The sequence below is a fragment of the Polyodon spathula genome, chromosome 1 (genome assembly GCF_017654505.1).
Source record: "Polyodon spathula isolate WHYD16114869_AA chromosome 1, ASM1765450v1, whole genome shotgun sequence".
Lineage (NCBI taxonomy): Eukaryota > Metazoa > Chordata > Actinopteri > Acipenseriformes > Polyodontidae > Polyodon > Polyodon spathula.
The window spans coordinates 46,952,447-46,974,588 of record NC_054534.1 but is presented as its reverse complement, the minus strand read 5'-3'; the positions used below and the strand labels follow the sequence as shown (position 1 = coordinate 46,974,588).

The window sequence follows — 22,142 nt, the reverse complement described above, 5'->3', positions numbered from 1 at the left end:
CAGCATTATGTACTGTATTTATTGGAAGTACTTGTGACTTCAAGGTATTGCTGTGGGCAATTCCAGTGTTATGGATGTGACATTTGCACACAAAATGTAACTTTGTTACCATACACAAGGCCTCCTTTAATGAATTAAAGGAACATTATACACTATTTAGATAAGTTGTTTTTTAAACTGTGTCCTTTTAAAATTACATGATTCAAAGAAACTTGTATTATGGATGTGACAGAAATGGACAAGCATTGCTGGGTCACTTTACATGTTCTCAAAAGTCTGTGGTTTGTAGGACCTGCACCCAAAACATTTAATGTAATTTTGTAAAAGACTTTGCTGCTCCCAAAATCATATTAATTAATATATTAGGTTTTTAATATTTTAATAGTGCAACCTGAAGTTTAGCGTTATGGATGTGACAGTGTCTTAACTGTAATCAATAAATTAACTGTAATCATTTAAAAAAAATAAAAATAAAATGGATATTTGTCAAAAAAATAATTGATGTGTGTGTGTCACCACACATATATATATATATATATATATATATATAATCATATATATATATATATATATATATATATAGTATATATTATCAATTAAAATATAAATACAATAACGATTACACTTGATTTAATTTGTATTATGTAGGCTGCACACTACATTTCACATCTGGGACGCAGAGACAAGATGATAAGGTTTCAGTGAAAAAAACTGTTTAGTAATTCAGTCAGCAGGACTGACAAGATTAATAAACATTGTATTGTTTAATTTTTTAATAATTGGGAATATAATTAAAATATACCTTTTAATGAGGTGTTAACAATGTTGAATGTAGAAGGATCTTCTGCTGTAAGAATGCATTATTCTCTGAAAGCTTTCTGAACTGCTGATAAATTACCACATAACCTGTTAGCAGTGACAGAGTTAGAGACAGAAACTAGAACATGAGTTTTTTTTTTTGTTTTGTTTTGGGTTTTTTGGTAACACTGCAGCCAATAGGATTACAAATGTGCCCCTTTCCACTTTGTTGGCTGAACAACAGTGCAGACAAAAACAAAGTGCACACACACGCTACAAGTAGTTAAAAATGTGGGACAAAACTTGAATTATTAAATAAACATGAAAATTGACACATAAAAAAACAATGCAGGACGCAGTTCAGTAATAACGCGATGCAAAGTGAAAAGTGAAATCCAAGTGCTTTGAATGAAGTGACTGAACTAACACCCTGATGTCACTTTGGTTTAAGTGACATGTGTTTGGGCGATCTTAAATCAATGAAAATGATAGAATTTTAAGTACTTTGCGTGTAGTATACACATGTTCTTAGGACGTTGCCACTAACTTGGTCAATGGCGACACTGCACAGTGCTCCACATTTTACTTGAGGAGGTTAACATGAAAAAATGTAAGGTCAAAAGATGAAATAAAACACTTTTAATCCTCATTAAAATGACAGACATGATTTCTGGTATTGTGATCTGTTTATATAGTCTCATAACAGTGTGGTATGGTGTCCTTTTGTGATTACAATTAATATTTTTCATGTGTATGGTAACACGTGTGATTTATTTGCAATCTCGTCAAGCTTACTGCCGCTCACGTCCATACACTTATTATGGACGCTTATTATTAAGAAAGGGTCAACATTTATTTTAAAAAGTTAGCTTTGCAGAGAAAGTTTTAAAAAAAATATAATGTAGCAACTTTTATATAAATGTTACCAAGAAAATGCTATGGATGTGACATTTGATTTTATTTAAATACCATTATTGTGAATCACTGTATAATATTTTCCTTTATCCCAAGAAAATGTAATGTTAGTAACTTGGTATTACATAACCACAGAGTCAAAATGTGACACACGTACAAATGTGTAACTAAAACATTTATCCTACCGTTGATACCTAAAATGTGTAGAAGTTGGACTTCTGAAAATGTTGCTTTTTTGTTCTTTAACAGTAACTTTAGCTGTAAAGTAAAAAGTCACAAACTCGACAAAAATAATACAGCCTGCATAAATATATACCCTTTGGCAAAAATAGAGGAAGATATGTTTTTGATAAGTGCAGCTTTTGTTTTTCATGGCCATGGTCACTTTATCATGGAATTGCCCTTGTATTTTACTCAACAAAATACAGTTCCCTTTATAATACAAAATGTAAACCTTACCTATGGGTATTTACCTCCTAAACACCCGGATCCTGAAAATTGTATACCGAAGCTGCTCTTTGAGCCTGTGATGCAGATGTGGCCCCACCCGTGGGTGGGGGGGGGTGGGAAAATTGCGCTCTCAGATCTCGTGCCATTTTAGTATGGTAGTTAAATTAGTCTGGATTTGTGAGAAAATAGAGGAAGATGTGTTTTTGATAAATGCAACTTTTCATGGCTATAGTCACTTAAAAACATTTTGCTTTGCTTTGGACATAAAAACAGTAATGAACAACCATTTTTATTATTAAAATGGTAAAGGGACATCGGATGCGAACGCATTCTTTTCAGTTATTAAAAACTGAAGTCTTTTGTATTTCTTTTTTTTATAATCGGAAGTGTTCTCATAAAACGTCGATGCATCAATTATCATTGACAAATGTCTGTACGATAATCATACGAACTTAGGGTTAGGGTTAGGGTTAGGGTTGTACCACTAGCATATTGTACCATTAGCATATTAATCGGTAGATTAATCCGTGCACATTTTTAATAAAGGTAATGATAGTATAGCGGCTGTTCAGCATATTAGTACTAAATAAATCAATAGAACCTTGGGGGGGGGGGGGGAAACACAATGGGAATTTGATCTTTTTAAAAGCATTTTTATTTTGGTAAATGTAACACATTTTCACAGAACAACCGTTCTTTCAGGACACTGTCAGTCACATACCTGAAAACAGACAGCTGAGCTGCGTTTCCATCATCCGTTGTTGAATCTACTGTTACAGCTACGTACTTGGCATCCTGTACTTCTGCATCTAGCAGGACCTGAGGCACCGAAGAGATTAAGCCGTTCTGAGTTTTGTATGAAGTACCTGAGTATACTGTGGCTATTGACAAGTGATTGCTTAACATGTTATCATAGTTAGAAATCAGAGAAAGTAATTCCACTTAATTCCCTTTATTTGAGACATTGGTGCCTTCATCATGCCCTCTGAATGCCAGTTCTTTTTTGCCAAGGTAAACAACAGAATCAATCAAGCGTTTAAGATCCTCATGATTTTTTTGTTGCTGCTCATTGTGATGTATTGGGGAACTCATGTTTTTGTGCTGGCTTTGCTAGATATCCCAAATTGCTGTAGCCAGTGCTATTTCATGTCACCTTTTGATAATTTGAATGCTGGAAGTGACGAGTATATCCCTTCCCTTCCTGTGTCGGTTCAGGTATCTGTGATATTTACCTGCATTTTTTTCTGAGAAAGTTCTTCTTTAAGGCTGCTGATTTTCATGGACTTAGTCGCGCAATTAGGCATTGGGAAGAGAACTGGCATTTTGGGAATGGAATTCTGCATTCTAACTGAACCTTTTAAAACAAACAAACAAAAAACTGCTTTTACTGTTAACAACTGTTATTCTCCTAAAAAACAATGGATTGCTTTGAGAACTACCCAGAAGCCCAGCGATGACACGTGTATAAGAAATATGGCGTGAAATTCAGCTATTGTTACACCCTTAAGGTCTGATTACACTGGGTAGCGGTTTTTTATATTACACTGGCGGCGCGAGACCTCACAGTATATGTGCAATTATTGTCAAATGTTAATGTTGAGAAAAAATGAATGGTTGATGGATGTCAAGAAATAGATTAAATATATTTGGGTATGTGTCTATTAAAAAAAAAACACATGCAGCATTTATTAATAAACGTTATATATTATATATACATTATATTATAATTCTATTATAATTACATTATCAGGGTGGCCAATTTCTGAAGGAAAAAAAAAAGTTGTCCAAGAGACAAAATGCTAGAAAAATCTACTTGTCCTTAAATACTTGTCCTTACCCATCGCACAAAAAAATATTTTAAGTGTGCAACACATCATTTGCTGGAGAAAAGAAAGGCTCTTTAAGTCAATCTGGCTGTTAATCGATTTTTTTTTTTTTAAGTCGGCACAAGTTCAAATTTTAAGGTAAGTCGTTTGGGTAGGATTATATGTCAGTACATAATATATACAGTGCCGTGAAAAAGTATTTCCCCCCTGTCTGATTTTCTTCATTTTTGCACATTTTTTATATTGAATTTGGTCAGATCTTTTTGTGGGTTGTAGTAGTATATAGAGGGAGTCAGAGAGAAAAAATGACACCAAAGTTTGGTTCTTCTTTCATTTGTTTGGTGTGCAAGGTAATCAAACATGCAATCTTCAGGTGTGAAAAAGTTATTGCCCCCCTAGTTAACTCAACCCAATTAAATGGATAATTAGTGTCAGCTGTTTAAATACTTTGGTTAACAATGAGGCCTGATTTGGGCCAGCCCTGTCCAATACAAGTCTAACTGAAGTTGGCCCTTACCATCAGAGTGAAGTTGTCAGCACACAGGTTCTAGAGGCACATCATGCCATGATTAAAAGAAATTCCTGAAGACCTCCAGAAAAAAAAGTTTTTGATGCCCATCTGTCTGGAAAAGGTTACAAAGCCATTTCTCCACCAAACCAGAGTCAGAGCCATATTGTCCAAATGGAGAAAGTTTGGCACAGTAGTGAATCTTCCCAGGAGTGCCTGTCCTGCCAAAATCTGTTCAAGAGCAAAAACCGTCCAGGAAGTCAAAGAACCCTAAAACAACATCAAGGGATCTGCAGGCCTCTCTCGCCTTGGCTAAGATCAGTGTTCATGACTCCACCATCAGAAAGGCACTGGGCAAAAATGGGATTCATGGCAGAGCAGCAAGGCGGAAACCACTGCTCACTAAGAAGAACATGAATGCTCGTCTCAAGTTTGCCAAAAAGCACCTGGATTATCCACAATAGTTCTGGAACAATGTTCTATGGACAGATGAGTCAAAAGTGGAACTTTTTGGCCAACATGGGCCTCGTTATGTCTGGCGAAAACCAAACCCTGCATTCCACAGTAAGAACCTCATACCAACGGTCAAGCATGGTTGTAGTAGTGTCATGATTAGGGGATGCTTTGCTGCATCAGGACCTGGACGACTTGCCATCATTGAATGAACCATGAATACTGCTCTCTATCGGAGAATGTCAGGCCATCCGTCCGTGAGCTGAAGCTGAAGCGCAGCTGGGTCATGCAGGAAGACAAATATCCGAAACAAACAAGCAAGTCTACATCAGAATGGTTGAAGAACAAGAAATTTAAAGTTTTGGAATGGCCTAGTCAAAGTCCAGACCTAAACCACATTGAGATGTTGTGGCAGTACCTGAAACGAGCAGTTTATGCTTGAAAACCCACAAATGTCACTGAGTTGAAGCAGTTCTGCAAGAAGGAGTGGACAAAAATTCCTCCACAGCGCTGTAAGAGACTGATCAATAACTGCAGGAAGCATTTGGTTGCAGTTATTGCTGCTAAATGTGGCATAACCAGTTACTAAGTCTAAGGGGACGATTACTTTTTCACACAGGGGCATTGGGTGTTCCATAACTTTCTTTAATAAATAAATGAAATAAGTATCAAGGTTTTGTGTTATTTGTTCACTCAGGGTCCCTTTTATCCAATATTAGATTTTGGATGAAGATCTGATAACATTCAGTCTCAGAAATATGCCAAAAATGCAGAAAACCAGACTGGGCAAATACTTTTTCACGGCACTGTATTTCTGCAGATTATATTTTAGTTTAAATGGAGAGCATTCCCAGTATGGACAGTTTTAAGTACAACTTCTTCCAGATCCTGTCATGCTTGACCAGCAACAGAATAGCAAAATAAAACATTCACTGTTCTTGCTGAGTACGTTTGAAACCTTTGTCTGTTTCCTTAGCCAGGTGGTTGAGAAAAATTATGCCAGGGTTTAATTGTTTTATTTGGCAAAAAAATGTATTTCTTGCCAAGTTTTGTTCTGTGAATTAACAAGTTAATATAGGTGTTTTGTTTCTCAGACGTCTACTTTGATAAGTGATAGTTAAAGGGTTAATGTTTATGGGCATGTTACTATATTGGAAGGATATGAAGATTTGTGATTTTACCCTCCTGTATGTCATACCTCTGCTGTAGTAATAGAAGCTCAGGATAAAGTCAGGTGCTTTACATTGACATCTTGATAGAATGTTACTAGCAGTAAGAGCTGCCCTCGTGTTTTGCAACATACAAAATTAAGGGTGTTTATGCACAGGTCCATTCATCCAACATTAGTGTAGTGCCCCTACCCCCTCACACCCCACACCCCACACCCCACACCCCACCACCACCACTTTTTTTTTTTATTTTATTTTTATTTATTTTTTTTATGCGTGACGGCACCTCTGGCTTCAAGGTACAAAAAAGGTTCCCTGTGACCGCACCTCAACATATTTATCATATACTTTAAAGAAATGTTTCTTTCAGTGCAGTTTGGAGCCAATTTGCTAGTAAATTTAAGTAACATACTAAGAGTGCAACTAACTAAGCAATTCTTGGGAGTTATTCAAATATCAAAATATCTTCTGCCTGTTTTTTCCACTCTTTTTATAAGCTGAATTCAGCTGAAGTAGAGGCGTTTGTTTGTTGCATCACAGATATGAAATCATTGCAAGCTATTACTGCTGCTTTGTGGAATTCTGATTTTCCACTGTAAATAGTTTTGTAACTGCTGGACCACAGATTTATAAAGAACTTGCTTATAACCTGTCAAGTTTCTCTGATGTAGTTTTTACTGTTTTTCTACCAAAATGCTTGCAGTATTAACAGTAGGCTCCATCAAATAATGCAGACATAAAATCAAACATCAAAGAAAACACCTGTCAAAATCCCTGTGCTGTCATATCTTCTCGTTTATATTAATTTGCACTGCGAATCAGTTTGCTATTTTAAACAAGAAGCTGTTTTGGTAATACCAGTTATTTTCTGTAACTTCGGTCTGATCCAGTTGTCAGATATTTAGTTTTATTTTACTCCTTTTAGTTGGTATCAGCCATCGTTTTGTGAAACCGACTCTTCATTTATTTTTAACTGTGGAATTTTAATATTTTTCAACAGTATTTGCATTACTACACGTGATGTCTTAACCACCCGACTTGCCTTTTCCTTACTACCGCTCCCTCACACACCTACAAAAAAAAAAAAAAAAAAAAATGAAACTAATACCACACAAATTGGGCATAAATGCTAAATGACTGCCTGTGGCAGGCTGGCAAGTGGATAGAGGCCCAGAGACAGTCTGAAGTTAAAAAGAAAAATACTAATTTTATTATAAATAACACAAAATAAAAGTGCACAAGGGCAAAATAAAGGGATTTATACACAAAAAAAACAATACAAAAAACAAACTTACAAAAATAAAGGTTTCCGGGCTGGGCAATGCCTTCACTGGATGTAGAATTCACAAGTCACAAAAACCACAAACACCAACCTACTTCCTCAGCTCCCTCCTCCCAACTGAGAAGCAGAGGCCTCCTTTTATGTCAGGTAGCTGGGCGCTGATTGATCGTTAATCTAATTAACTAATCAACCCCAGCCACCTGAACATAATAAACCCAGGCAGGTGAAATTAACTGCATCCCTGCCAATTTAAAAAGGGCAGAGCTTTGCTCTGCCACACACCTCCCCCCATGTACAACGTACACAGGCCGCAATTGGCCAACTACCCCACCCAAGAGTCCAATTATGTCCCTTGGGTGGGCGGGGTTGATGTCGGAGCCCCCAAGCCTTCTTTGGTTGAGGGGGCCCCGGATCCCTCTGGTGGCGGAGGCGGCGACGGCCCGGCTCCCTCTAGTGGCGGAAGCGATGGCAGCGGACCCTCGGGAACCCTAGAAAACAAAAAGGAGACACCAGCAGTCCCAAGTGATGCGGAGCAGCAGGCAACCCCAGGCGATGCGGGTGCGTCATCCCTGAGCGCTGCAACGTAGGCATCCTTGGGCCATAGCTCACCCCTCTCTGGCTCTGGGAGCGGCAGCTCCTCACCCCTCTCTGGCTCTGGGAGCGGCGGCTCCTCACCCCTCTCTGGCTCTCAGGAAGGCATCTCCACCCTCTTTATTGGAGTGACTGGGGCATCTCCCATGTCTACCGCCAGGTAATTAACCACCATGAGGGCAACCTCTGGGAAGGACGCCGGGTGGTGGTGTTCCTCCCACTGTTCCCACCTCTCCCCCTCTCGACGCCACAGCGTGTTGATAACTATGGGGAGATCGTGGACGAGGTCTGCCTCAGGGTGCATCAACCAGTCCCAGATCTCCTGTGATGGTGGTGAAGGTGATGGTGCTGGAGGTAGTGGGGTGGCCCCTGATGCCCGGGGTGAATACTGCACCTCTTCCTGGGCCTGGTAGTAGGGGCATCCTGCCCAGTTGTGGCCGTCCTCCTCACACTGGCCAGGCCAGTTTACCGGTGGCACATCTGGGCAGGACTGCCAACGATGGTCCTCCTTCCCGCACCAGGAACACCAGGGGAAGAGGCTGGCCGGGTCCTCCAGCGGTGGTTGCAGCAGCTTACATTTCTTCAGCTGCTGCTGTTTTTGCTGCCTTTGCCGCTGTCTGCTGCTCTTTCCCATTCAAAAAAAAATAAAAAAATTAATTTATCCCAAAAATTAAAAAAAAAATATATATATACTGCTCTGAGCCTCTAGGTGGCGCTATACCACTTCTGACACCAAATGCGGCAGGCTGGCAAGTGGATAGAGGCCCAGAGACAGTCTGAAGTTCAAAAAAATAACTATTTTATTATAAATAACACAAAATAAAAGTGCACAAGGGCAAAATAAAGGGATTTAAACACAAAAAAAACTGTACAAAAAACAAACTTATAAAAATAAAGGTTTCCAGGCTGGGCAATGCCTTCACTGGATGTAGAATTCACAAATCACAAAAACCACAAACACCAACCTGCTTCCTCAGCTCCCTCCTCCCACATGAGAAGCAGAGGCCTCCTTTTATGTCAGGTGGCTGGGTGCTGATTGATCATTAATTAACCTAATCAACTAATCAACCCCAGCCACCTGAACATAATAAACCCAGGCAGATAGGGGAAATTAACCCCATCCTGCCAATTTAAAAAGGGCAGAGCTTTGCTCTGCCACACTGCCTTTCTGAAAAAATAAAATAAAATAAAATAAATACAATTTGAATTTAAATAAATTGCTTAATCAACGTTATCCCAACAAAACATTTTAAACTCTTGCACGAATGGTAGAGCCAATGGGAGTGAATTACCTAGCATCAATATTACTTAATGTGCAGGTTTTACAAATCGATGGATTGTGCATGTCTAATAAATACATATAGTGTTTAAATATATGAATATGTAAATATGATAAGTACCAAGGTCAGCAACACTAAAATTGAAAGAAAAAAAAAACATGACATTTTTTTTGCCAAATAAACTTTAGGTTTTTTTTAAACATATTCCCAGCAAGCACATGCTTGAACACAGAGTGTTGTAAATTACACAACATGATTTTTTCAAATCCGCTAATAGCAACTGGTGTATTTCTTTTTTTTTTTTATATCTTTACTAGGTTGCTGCATTTAAATGTCAAGATCATGTATTAAGAAAGCAATATAACTTAATTGCTCATTTATGAAAAAGGTAAATAATACCTTAAGTTTAAAAGATTAGTGTGTGTCTTGACAGAGGCCGTGTGACCTAAGCAGGTCTTAACCTCCTTGTGCTCCGTCTTTCGGGTGAGATGTTGTTGTAAGTGACTGCAACGAATGCATAGTTCACACACCCTAGTCTCTGTAAGTCGCCTTGGATAAAGATGTCTAAATGAATAATAATAATAATAATAATAATAAATAATAATAATAATAATAATAGTAACAGTAATAATAATAATAATAATAATAATAAAAACTGACGGCTAGCAGTTTGGGTTAGTTTTCAGGCAGCCCAGAACTACTTGAGTTTGCTTTCTGTCACCATATCAGTCCCCCTGATGCAGAGTGACTTGGGTTAGATACTGTGGTGTGCAGTATTTGGGTGGAAAAACAGCTTAGAATTCAGTCCCGATGGCTACTAGTGCTTTTAACAGTGTACTACTGCTGCATTTTCAGACTCTTATGGCCCTAATTTGTTGAAAGTAGAATAAACCACTTGTATGGTTTTATTAGTATTTCTGAACGTTTATGAAGATATTTTTTGTCAGTTTTGGTAGTACTTTGGAAAGTTTAATATAATATGTTTTGTTCTAACTTGGGAGTAGCTTGATGTAGCATTTACACATATGTGGAACGGCATACAGTGAGAGTAAGACATCTAAACACAAATACAATTTCAAATATATTTTGTTAACAGTATTTTTGCACACATTGTAAATGGCATTATCATGCAGGCTTGTTTTACTTGCAGAGCCATTTGCTATGACTTGCTACTGTTTTACTTCAATCCAAGCATAGTCTCTCCTGTTTGGTAATCTGTTTTTGGCCTCTGCTACTGAAGAGTTAATTAAGAGACTTAATACAGAAGTGAATAGCACATCATCCCAACAATCTTTTAACTAAACTGGCCAGCTTGATATTAAATTACGGAACAAGCAAGCTACTAATTTAGTAAGATGTACAGTATTTCTTACCTTTGACTTGGTATTGTTTACAGCAGCAGCACTAAGCGGGGGCGGGGGGGGGGGGGGGGGGGGGGGCATGTCTAGGTTTCAAGCAGGGTTCAGTGTGAGTTCTAACAAGACAGTTATTATAACAATGACAATGCATTCAAAATATGGATATACGGGAATATGGAAGTACGAAATATGAAGAAAGTTACTTAGAAATTGGATTTATTTTTGTTGACACTGCAGAAGAACCTCGTTGTCTGTGGTGATGCACTGGCTAATGACAGACTGTTTATTAAAAACAAAGTGCAGCCGGAGAAAAGTGTGTAACAATTTCTGTAATATTTTGTTTAGAGAAACTAGTATCAAGTTCATCAAAATCTAAAGAAGTTCAGTTTATAGGATTATACAATTTACAGAAGATACCAGATATGTGTGCATTTTTCTTCTCTTTTTTTTTTTTTTTTCACTACCAGTACTAGGATTTTTACTGGCACTGATTCTGCTGCTGCCAGTAGTGTACAAAACAAATTCATAATACAGCCACCCATATTACTTTCTCTAAACTTAAAGTATTTCTCTTTTTTGAGCCTTGATGTCCAGTAGTCTTTTTGGGACTTCTTACTGGCAGTAGAATTTGTACTGGTAATAGGAACCCCCAAAGAAAAAGATTTTTCAGTTGGTTTTAATCCTTTTTTTTTTTAAACATTGGAATTAAGTGTGTGTTCTGTGCACTGGATATGGGGACGCCAAGTAAAACAAAATTGCATAGTTGGAACTTGATTCAAAAAAGGTTGCAAACCCCAGATTTACAGTATACACAAGACTATTATTGCCAGAAATGCATTGTTTGGATGTGGATTAGGGATGCAAATCGGTTATGATCAGTTCCGTTTTTTCTCATCTCCTTTAGCCGTTTTTGACATCCAATTTGTTTTCGGTAAAACCAAAGTGAAGGTTTAAACCCGAAAAAACAGACTTTGTGCAGCCAAGGGAACAGGACATACCATTATTACCATTTTTTTAACTGACATGTAAGCTGAATACAGTTTTATTGCATCATTCATACTAATGTGTTATACAATTAGACACAGTGTAGACAGAATGAGATAATGTATTATCTGTTTTTTATTTGTTATTATTCTGGTACCCCCTGCCTTTATCGCAGAGGTCAGTTGTAAGGGGCAAGTCATGTCAAAGTAGAACTGCAGCTCATGGTTTTCAGACAAACCAAACTAATTTCAATATGCACTCTAAATTAAACTACCTGGAAAATTTAAATGACCTACTCACAGAAGTACAGGAGCTGAACATCTTCCAGATATTTGCACTAAGACTCTAAGCAGTCGGCTACAAGCCACTTTGCTTATTTTTCCAGTTGTGGAACTGGGTAGTAAGTACGGTCTTTCTCAAAGTGGGCCAAGTCCACAGGATCCCTTTGCTTGTTTTGCAGTTCTGTATAGCTTATGTAAGTTTCACAGTGGTTTGGGACCTCAGCTAAGTCAGTTTGGCATCATCATTTAATTTGAATTAGGTCTACACAGAGTAATTTAACAGAGATGCACCTTTCATAACTTCTGATTTGTTACTATAAATAAGTTCACCTATAATTGTGGACAAACTGACAACCTATTACACCTAATGCAATTAATAAGGTTGTAGTCACTCATTTGAAACATTTACTCAAAGAACCATTAATATGAACTGCAAGAACTTTTGAAATTTTCATTTCTTTTTACATTGAAAGGGTACATTAATGTTGGTGTTTATGTATGAAATACACAGGATATAAATATGGGTTATGAGCACGAGTGTTTGTAACCCACAAGCACTCAAAGAATATCACAGACATTTGCAGAACTTTTTGAGATGTTATAGTAATAAAATGATGACTTGAATCACATTATTGAGGAGTTTGGTGATAAAAACGAGTGATCAGGAGAGGATTTATTAGTGTGCACGTCTATAGGTAAGAGGTATGTGAAAAATACAGCAAACAAGGGGTAGGACTTGATACAATACTGAGTGCCCTTTTGCAATTCAGTGCCTTTTAAACCTGTTTTACACTGGGGGGAAAAAAAAAATATTTTAAACAGCGTGTGTAAAATAAACTGGACCTGACGCGAATAAATGGACTGCAGGGTTAACCATTGCAAATGGGCAACTATACCCAAGCTGTCGCAAGGACATGGCATACAACACTGAACTACAAAGCTCACAGAACAGAATTCCAGCAATCTGATAAACATTTAAGATGGACTCGCCTCTAATGTTCTGACGAGAGGGTGGACTGGGAAGCCGTCCATAGTACTTTAGTGCCAAATCCAGGACCCTGCGAGTCCACACATTCAGCTGACAGAACCTGGCAAAAGTATGGGGGAAGCCCACACCGCTGCACTGCATTTGTCCTGGATAGATCCACCCTGGAACAAAGCCCATGAAGTCACCTGACCCCTGGTGGAATGGCCGGTGAGCTTCTCAGGGTAGGGCAGATTGGCAAGTTCGTAAGCAGTCTAGACTGTGTTTAAACAGATGCTGTTTAGAAAGCGCCTGTCCCTGGGACTTAGCCCCGTAACAAAGACAAAATTGTTCTGACTGTGTGTAGCTTTTAGTCCTGTCAACACAATAGGCTAAAAATGGAGGTTTTTGTCAGTGCATTGAGCACTACATTTAATCTCCAACAAGGAACAAAGTCCTTCACCGGTGGCCTAAGCAGCCGGGTGCCTTTCAAAAATTGTCCCGCCAGGAAATGAGCTCCTGGGGAGACTGAATCGATTTTTACGTGTCACAGAGAAATGGCTACCAAATAGACCTTTTCAACATGCCCCACTTGTACCCATACTGGGAGTGAGTAGAGGCTGCCATGGCTTTTTGCAGGGTGTCAGTCACCCTGTTTGGTAACCCCAGATGGCTCAAATGCAGCTGTTCAGGGGCCAAACCCAGAGCTGCAGGCCTGATGGGTTGAGGTGCTACAGACTGCCGTGTCTGAATAAGCAGGGCTCAACGCATCGGCAGTTTCCACAGCTGGCCTTTCAGGAGCTGCATCAGGAGGAGAACCAGACTCTCCTGGGCCAGTAAGGGGCTATTAGGAGCACCCTGGCCTGGTCCTGTCTGATCTTCTCCAGATGTAGTGGGAGCAGTGCAAGTGGTGGAAACGCATAGAGTAGATGCGCTGGTCACAGTTGCACCAGCGCATCTACCCCTAGAGGTCTCCCCTCTCCTGTTATGGAGAACCACGGTGGACAATGAATCTACTCCCGAGAGGCATAGAGGTCTACCGCTGCCCTCTCAAATTTCTCTCAAATGAGGCTCATAATCTCTGGATGGAGTCTCCACTCTGCACTGCTGAGGACAGCGCTCGAGAGGAAGTCCGCAGCCAAGTTGATCACTCCCGTAAGTGAACTGCCCGGAATGAGAGGTGGTTCACTTATGCCTATAACAGAAGTTTGTGGACCACAGAATAGAGACTGTCTGACCGCAGACCACCCTGGTGGTTTATGTAAGACACCACAGACGTGTTGTCCGTACAGTGTCTCCCCTAAACATGCTCCAAAATTCCTACAAGGACAGGTACACTGCCTGCAGTTCTAAAATATCGATGTGGCAACCCTTCCAATGGGTCTGCCTCACACCCTGCACGCCCCACCCTGAATTGGGTGTGTCTGTGGTGATGACCTCTTTCCTGATGACTGCACAGCGTTATGCCTAGGCGAAGCCTCTGGAAGACCACTACTGGTAGTGCCCTGCCGAGCTGAAACAGCTCTAGGCAGGCAGGTGGTTACTCTCTTCACTCTGTCGTACGACAGGGTGTCTGTGGCAGGCTGGAGAGTGGAAAGAGGCCCAGAGACAGACTGCTGTTCAAAAAATCCAAATTTTATTATAAAAAAAAAACAAAAACACAAAAATAAAGTGCACAAGGGCAAAACAAAGATCTTTAGACACAAATAAAGCAAAAACAAAACTTACAAAAAAATAAGGTTTCCAGGCTGGGCAATGCCTTCACTGGATTCAAAACTTTCAAACTAACAAACAAACACCAACCTGCTTCCTCAACTCCCTCCTCCCAAATGAGAAGCAGAGGCCTCCTTTTATGTCAGGTGGCTGGGCGCTGATTGATCGTTAATTAAGTTAATCATTTAATCAACTAATCAACTCCAGCCACCTGAACATAATAAACCCAGGCAGGTAGGGGAAATTAACCCCATCCCTACCAATTTAAAAAGGGCAGAGCTTTGCTCTGCCACAGTGTCCAACAAGAGCCCTGAGTCCAGGTGCACCCCTAGATAGGTACCTATCTGGGAGGGTGACAGCTGGCTCGTTGCATAGTTCATTTTTAGACCCAACCGATGTAGACGAGCACAAGTGCGTTTGTGCAGTTGAACTGGAGCACCGGCACAAATGAGCTACAGTAGCACAATGCTCAATAATCTGTTAATAATTCAGAACAAGGAACATACCTGGTTGTACTTTTAATGGTCATTAACAAATGTTGATGTTAGTGTCCATTTACAGAAAGTCAACAGTAGATGTTTTAAATTGAACTGCAGTCCAGAGTTAAAAAACAGCTCCTTTCTAACTCCAAGTATCTTGTTTTTTCTTATTAGTCACTGCGTTTAGTATGTCTTTATATTCATAATGTTACGTAGCTTTCTAATTTCAATGTTATCCAAGTTTGACTTGCTTCTTTTAGCACTTGTTATGTACAGTACATTTATTTTATTTTATTTCAGTTTCCACATTTATAGTTTGCTGGTGCCATGCTCCCGGAAGCTGTTTCATGACTGCCTAGCAACAGCGCAGAAGCTGCTGTGTGCAGTCATTACAGGGAAACTCAAGCAGGGATCTGATAACATTAGCTAAAAATGAGGCAGTACAATTATCAACAATTTCAAATGGAATATGTTTACTGTAGAATTGTGACGTTACAAGCATTGCATAATTAATTAGGGTTCTTTCGTTTAATATGCAAACAACGTCTGACTTTTAACACTTTAAGGGTAAGCATTTAAAAAAAGACCCGTTTTGGTTAGTAGCTAATATATAAGGCTTTTTTTGTGTACTTGAATATATAATATGCAGTTCAAATACTTTTTATTTTTATTTTGTGTAAACGTGTATAGGACTACACTGACCCATCCCTAGTTTACACTGGGGTAAGCTATTTTGTGACACATTTACGGTGAAAACACAAATACACTGCCTGTGTATATCTTACACAGAATAACACAACTGTTGAATTTGCAAGGCAGCTAAATCATTTTTATTTCAGGGTTTTAAAAACCTGTGGGGGTATTATTCAGTTTATAAAACTAAACGTTATTTGAAAATTGTGTCACTGCCTCTTACTGTACCTGTGTGATGCCTTCTGTTTTGTTTTGCTCTCAACCTAATCTTTCCATGTTTTCCTCAATGCAGAGTGAAGACAGCCCGAGCCCCAAGCGCCAGCGGCTTTCTCATTCAGTCTTCGATTTCTCCTCTGCCTCTCCTGCCCCATCTCCACCAATGAGACCATGGGAGATGCCATCAAATCGTCGGCCCCCTTCAGCTAGACCCAACCAACACCATTTCTCAGGGGAAAGATGCAACACACCAGCTCGGAACAGGAGGAGGTACAGTAAGACATAGGCACCCAGGCAACGTCAGGCAGAAATGGTCATACACAGATACACACACATGCTTGTAAAACTGGTTCACAGTCAAAAACACTAGCATGGGATGACTGGCATAGGAGCAGAAAGGCCAGTGTGTATGTATCCAAATTCTCCACCCTCAATTTGAGAAAAAAATAAAACATCAAATAAGATGCATTTACAAAGATACAAACTCAGTTATGCATACAGTATAAGAAAGTGACGTATGGAGGCAGTTTGCAGCCGTCTGCTATCACAGAGCATTACAGTTATGCGCTGCTTCTCATTTCCAGCCGTGATTACTCCCACCTGTTTTTGTCCCTTTTTGTGAACTGTGGTATTGCTTGGCATGTCAAAAAATATGGAGGTCTGGTCAGCATTTCCGATCTGACCAAGTTGTAAAACATATACCGTACTGTGCAAAAGTTTTAGGCAAGTGTGAAAAAATGCTGTAAAGTAAGAATGCTTTCAAAAGTAGACATGTTAATAGATTATATTTATCAATTAACTAAATGCAAAGTGAGTGAACAGAAGAAAAATCTAAATCAAATCCATATTTGGTGTGAGCACCCTATGCCTTCAAAACAGCATCAATTCTTCTAGGTACACTTGCACACAGTTTTTGAAGGAACTCGGCAGGTAGGTTGGCCCAGACCTCTTGGAGAACTAACCATAGTTCTTCTGTGGATTTAGGCAGCCTCAGTTGCTTCTCTCTCTTCATGTAATCCCAAACAGACTCGATGATGTTGAGATCAGGGCTCTGTGGGGGCCATACCATCGCTTCCAGGACTTCTTGTTCTTATTTACGCTGAAGATAGTTCTTAGTGACTTTCGCTGTATGTTTGGGGTCATTGTCATGCTGCAGAATAAATTTGGGGCCAATCAGATGCCTCCCTGATGGTATTACATGATGGATAAGTATCTGCCTGTACTTCTCATCATTGAGAAGACCATTAATTCTGACCAAATCCCCAACTCCATTTGCAGAAATGCAGCCTCAAACTTGCAAGGAACCTCCACCATGCTTCACTGTTGCCTGCAGACACTCACTCGTGTACCGCTGTCCAGCCCATTGGTGAACAAACTGCCTTTTGCTACAGCCAAATATTTCAAATTTTGACTCATCAGTCCAGAGCACCTGCTGCCATTTTTCTGCACCCCAGTTCCTGTGTTTTCGTGCATAGTTGAGTCGCTTGGCCTTGTTTCCACGTCGGAGGTATGGCTTTTTGGCCGCAAGTCTTCCATGAAGGCCACTTCTGACCAGACTTCTCTGGACAGTAGATAGGTGTACCAGGATCCCACTGTTTTCTGCTAATTCTGAGCTGATGGCATTGCGGACATCTTCTGATTGCGAAGGGAAGTAAGCATGATGTGTCTTTCATCTACTGCAGTAAATTTCCTTGGCCGACTACTGCGTCTACGGTCCTCAACGTTGCCCGTTTCTTTGTGCTTCTTCAAAAGAGCTTGAACAGCACATCTGGAAAACCCTGTCTGCCTTGAAATTTCAGCCTGGGAGAGACCTTGTTGATGCAGTATAACTACCTTGTGTCTTGTTGCTGTGCTTAGTCTTGCCATGGTGTGTGACTTTTGACAGTAAACTGTCTTCAGCAACCTCACCTTGTTAGCTGAGTTTGGCTGTTCCTCACCCAGTTTTATTCCTCCTACACAGCTGTTTCTGTTTCAGTTAATGATTGTGTTTCAACCTACATATTGAATTCCCACTTTACCACCTGTTTGGTATAATTGTTTAATCATACACCTGACTATATGCCTACAAAATCCCTGACTTTTTGAGTGTACCTAGAAGAATTGATGCTGTTTTGGAGGCAAAGGGTGGTCACACCAAATATGGATTTGATTTAGACTTTTCTTCTGTTCACTCACTTTGCATTTAGTTAATTGATAAATATAATCTATTAACATGTCTATTTTTGAAAGCATTCTTACTTTACAGCATTTTTTCACACTTGCCCAAAACTTTTGCACAGTACTGTATATTAAAACACATGAGACAGAGTAAATGTTCTAATATAATTGTGAAATACATCAGATTTTTACAGTGCTTTTCTGTTTCTTTCTCATCTCTTATCAAGTTCCTCATGTTTACTTTCTGTACTCTGCTGAAAAATAACTAGCAGGGAGTGAAATTCAATCCCTCCCCTATGCAGTGATACATGTTTCCATTCTGTACGGCAAAGTATGGTGGCCTAGTACAGGGGTGGCCAACCAGCGTCTCCCGAGCCGCATAATGCTCTTTTGTGGTCAAACTGCAGCTCTTCGAACTTCCCATATATTTCATTACACAATGAAATTTTTATATGTGTATTATTTTTACAATAAGTCTCCGAGTTGTCCCCTCCCCCCCATCACAAGCCGATCCATTTCTGACCTTAGTCAATCAGCAGCATGGCAGCAACATTTTTTTGTTACATAGCAAGTAACTAGAAAATCATATCAACCATTACTTTACTGTGCATCTAAAGATGAATATCAAACCTTCTTACCGGAGTGGGAGAGTGTTTTTTTTTTTTGTTGAACGCAATGGAAAACTCCTGTGCCTTATTTGCCAGTTGCATAAACCATATTATTATTAAGTATTTCACTTAAGTGTATTTTTCTCTTAGCTAAGGGATAAACTTAAGGGTGTTGCACAAAACTTCTTAACCATTCTCCTCAGCGAAGGGAAAACACTTAAGTATGCATTGATTTAAGATTTCAACCAGTAGGCGAGTAGCTTACTGTTTTCTGTAAATCCTATCTCCATGGCAACATTTGGGCAGTTAAGAAAAACTACAGTATGGCTGATAAAAAAAAAAAAAAAAAAAAAAAAAAAGAAAGAAATCCAAACTGGACAGAGGAGAAAAAACATCATAATTATGGGGGGAATATAATAAAAGAAAACAAATAACAGGCAAACTATGTCCGAATTTGACAACGAAGCAGAAGAAATTGGCAGAAATAACAATGTGTGAATGCAAGAAACTTGATGGTAAATCACAGCATTCATGAGATTAAAAAAAAAAAAAAAAAATAGATATATATTCTGATTTCAGAAGAGCATCACAAAAAGCAGGTAAATTAATTAATCTCACTTAAGATGTTATTCCAACCTGACAAATGTGTTTTTTTTTTTTTTTAAGTATACATTTTTATAGTAATAAAAAGACACTAGTTGCGAAAAAATGAAGTGCTACCACTGTATTTGAGGAACAGGGAGCAATGCGTGATTTCTTCTTGTTTGGGGTTGCTAATCTGCTTCCAGCATTATACAGACATTTAAAAGACAGTATTCGGTCAAATCATTAGTTTGTTATTAATTGCTTGTCATCCATTATATCCAAAGGATTTTCTCTCTGCAAATCCTTCTACTAAGTGTGGCTTTGTCCTCTTCAATTTCCAAAAACGCTGCCATACCGTTTTTTTTTTATTTAAGGGGCCTCAGTAGGACATTTAAGTATTTTCACTTAGTTATCCCCTAAAGTCATTTGTGCAACGGTTAACTAACTTAAGAGAAATACTTTAAATATAAATATTACTTAAGTAGAACATTTGGGAAGACTAAAGGGGGAATTTCACTTAAGGTGTTATGCAACCGTGCACTTGCCTTTTATGTCACAGTTCAAATCTTCAAATCTGCAGCGTTACTTCACTACAAACCATGCCCGCATTGACAAAGAATTTCCAAAAGATTCGGAACTTCTGTCTTTAAAAGTTAACGATTAAACTGCCACGACAGTCATGTGTTATATGTGCTAATTTCTATTTAAATATGGTGTTTCTCCTATGTAAATGTTAGATATTATATTCATGAATACATATTTTTGAATTGTATCTGAAAGTTTGCATTTCATTTTCATATCGAAGATGATTAAAATGTACCCGTCAAAATGACTGCTAGTGGCAAATGGGTAAACAGATGTAAATGTTGACCAAATTTCCCAAACAATCTGAGACCGCGACTCTAGCCTGCTCCTAACAAATGGCGTGGAACATTGCCCGTGCAAATAAAAAAAAAAAAACCCTACTCCGAAGGTGAGTTTGTGAAAACTTGCCTTAGGGATTTGTCACAAAGACGGCTGGAGTGGGTGAATTCAGACCAGAGCCAGGAAATAAGCAACAGAGAGGTGGAGTTTGGTGGAGCTGAGCGCTTGCTTGCGCTCAGCATTTAATAAATAAACAGACAGACAGAAAATAAACGGTTGTAACAGTACAAAAACAGGGCACGGCACATTCGCCAAAATAAATAAACAAACAAAACGGACTAAACAAAACACGGTGAGCAGATATTTTACTACGACTACGACTACTATTATTATTATTCGTATTACCTCTGTCTCCAGTCCCGTTCTCCACTCACCGAACACACAACCCTGAGTGGGTGAAAACATGCAGCTTTTATGCAGCTGTACTGTGACTCGATCGCTAATCAATCATACAATTGGAGTCGCGATACAACTTCACGCGAATTAATAAAGTGCAATTCCCCGTACTTGCACGTGAAGTGCTGTGCAATCCTCGTGCTAAATACAAATATACATTTTAAACACTCGTGTTACACAGACCCATTTATATCCTGTGTACCAATGACTATACACCAACATTAACACACAACATATAACAGAAAGTACACACAGGGGCGGGCACTTCGTCACAGGATATTGTTGCTATCCTATGTCCAAACAACAGTCAACCGCAAAAGCAAATTTCAGACCTGCAGCTCTAACATCACATGGTAGAACGTATCCATCTCAGATCTAAATGGTGTCATTGAACTACATCTTAATTCAGAACTCCAACAATGTGCGTAGTAAAGAATGCCAAAAGTCACACTGAGTACATATCCTGTCTGTATGTGGTATAAGAAAATAAACGATACTTAGCTACTCACCCAAATAAAAAACAAAAACAAAATTATGCTTTTATATATAGTGAAAATGTATTTGTTTGGATATCAATATTACGTATGTACTGGAAAAAATAAAGGTCAGCTTCATTTAATAGTGTGTGTGATAGTAATTGTAGTAAAAAATATCAATGAAATGCTAAATTAAGCACTTTTTTAAAGTTTGTGGCACTTTGTCACTGTACATTTTATTTCCTTGGCTCTTGGTCTGTGAAAGATTGGCCACCCCTGGTCTAGTAAGACAATAAAATGACGTGTGTTTTTATCGTGTTTACCCAATCACAGGCCCAGAAAGACACTTTAGTATGACCGTGTTTACACAATCATGGTACTTAAAGGGTTAACCAAGGGGAAAGAAAAAAAAAAAAAAAAGGAAAGCCTTAAATGAAGAAGTCTTAATGAAGAAAACCTAAATATGGGGGTGGTTCGATATGTTGGTTTTTTTTGCAGTTCAGGGACTGCAAAGTACAATGATACCATCTGCTTGTAGGCTGATTGGCAGTTTATCTTCCAACACGACAGTGACCTAACAATGACCATAACTCAACTGGAATTCTTGAAGCGAACAAAGACAAAAGTTCTGGAATGGCCTTTGCAATCACCAGATCTCAATCCAACAGAAATGCTTTGGGCTGATCTCAAAAAAGCTGTAGCCAGGCATTGTATATCCAATCTGTTTGAGCTAAAGGAAATATGCAAGCTAGATTTCACCAATATGTTGATGTAGCATACTGGTTAAGAATTGTCATAAACACCAGAAAGCCATAATAAAAGAAAATGGAGGACACACAAAATACTAAAGCAGGGGTGTCAATACTTTTGTCATGAATGAATACTTTAAATGAAATAAGTTAGTTTTTTATAAAGATTATTAGTTAAATTACTAGAAAATATGTATTCAAGTTTACTAAATGCTTGTCCTTAATCTGCTACCTTGAGTATAAACACACGTACACAGTATATACAGTCGCAGACAAAAGTATTCTGT

The 22,142-nt window shown here is 38.9% G+C and overlaps 1 protein-coding gene across 4 annotated transcripts in view; it reads left to right on the top strand.

Annotated features, from left to right (window-relative positions):
- Nucleotides 1-22,142, top strand: part of LOC121319356 (E3 ubiquitin-protein ligase RNF38) — a 147,293-nt gene that overhangs the window by 79,410 nt on the left and 45,741 nt on the right. For all 4 annotated transcript variants that reach the window (XM_041256716.1, XM_041256734.1, XM_041256742.1 and 1 more), the window contains one exon: nucleotides 16,037-16,230. In XM_041256716.1, coding sequence (XP_041112650.1) covers nucleotides 16,037-16,230 — 194 coding nt within the window. The remainder of the gene's footprint in view (nucleotides 1-16,036; nucleotides 16,231-22,142) is intronic.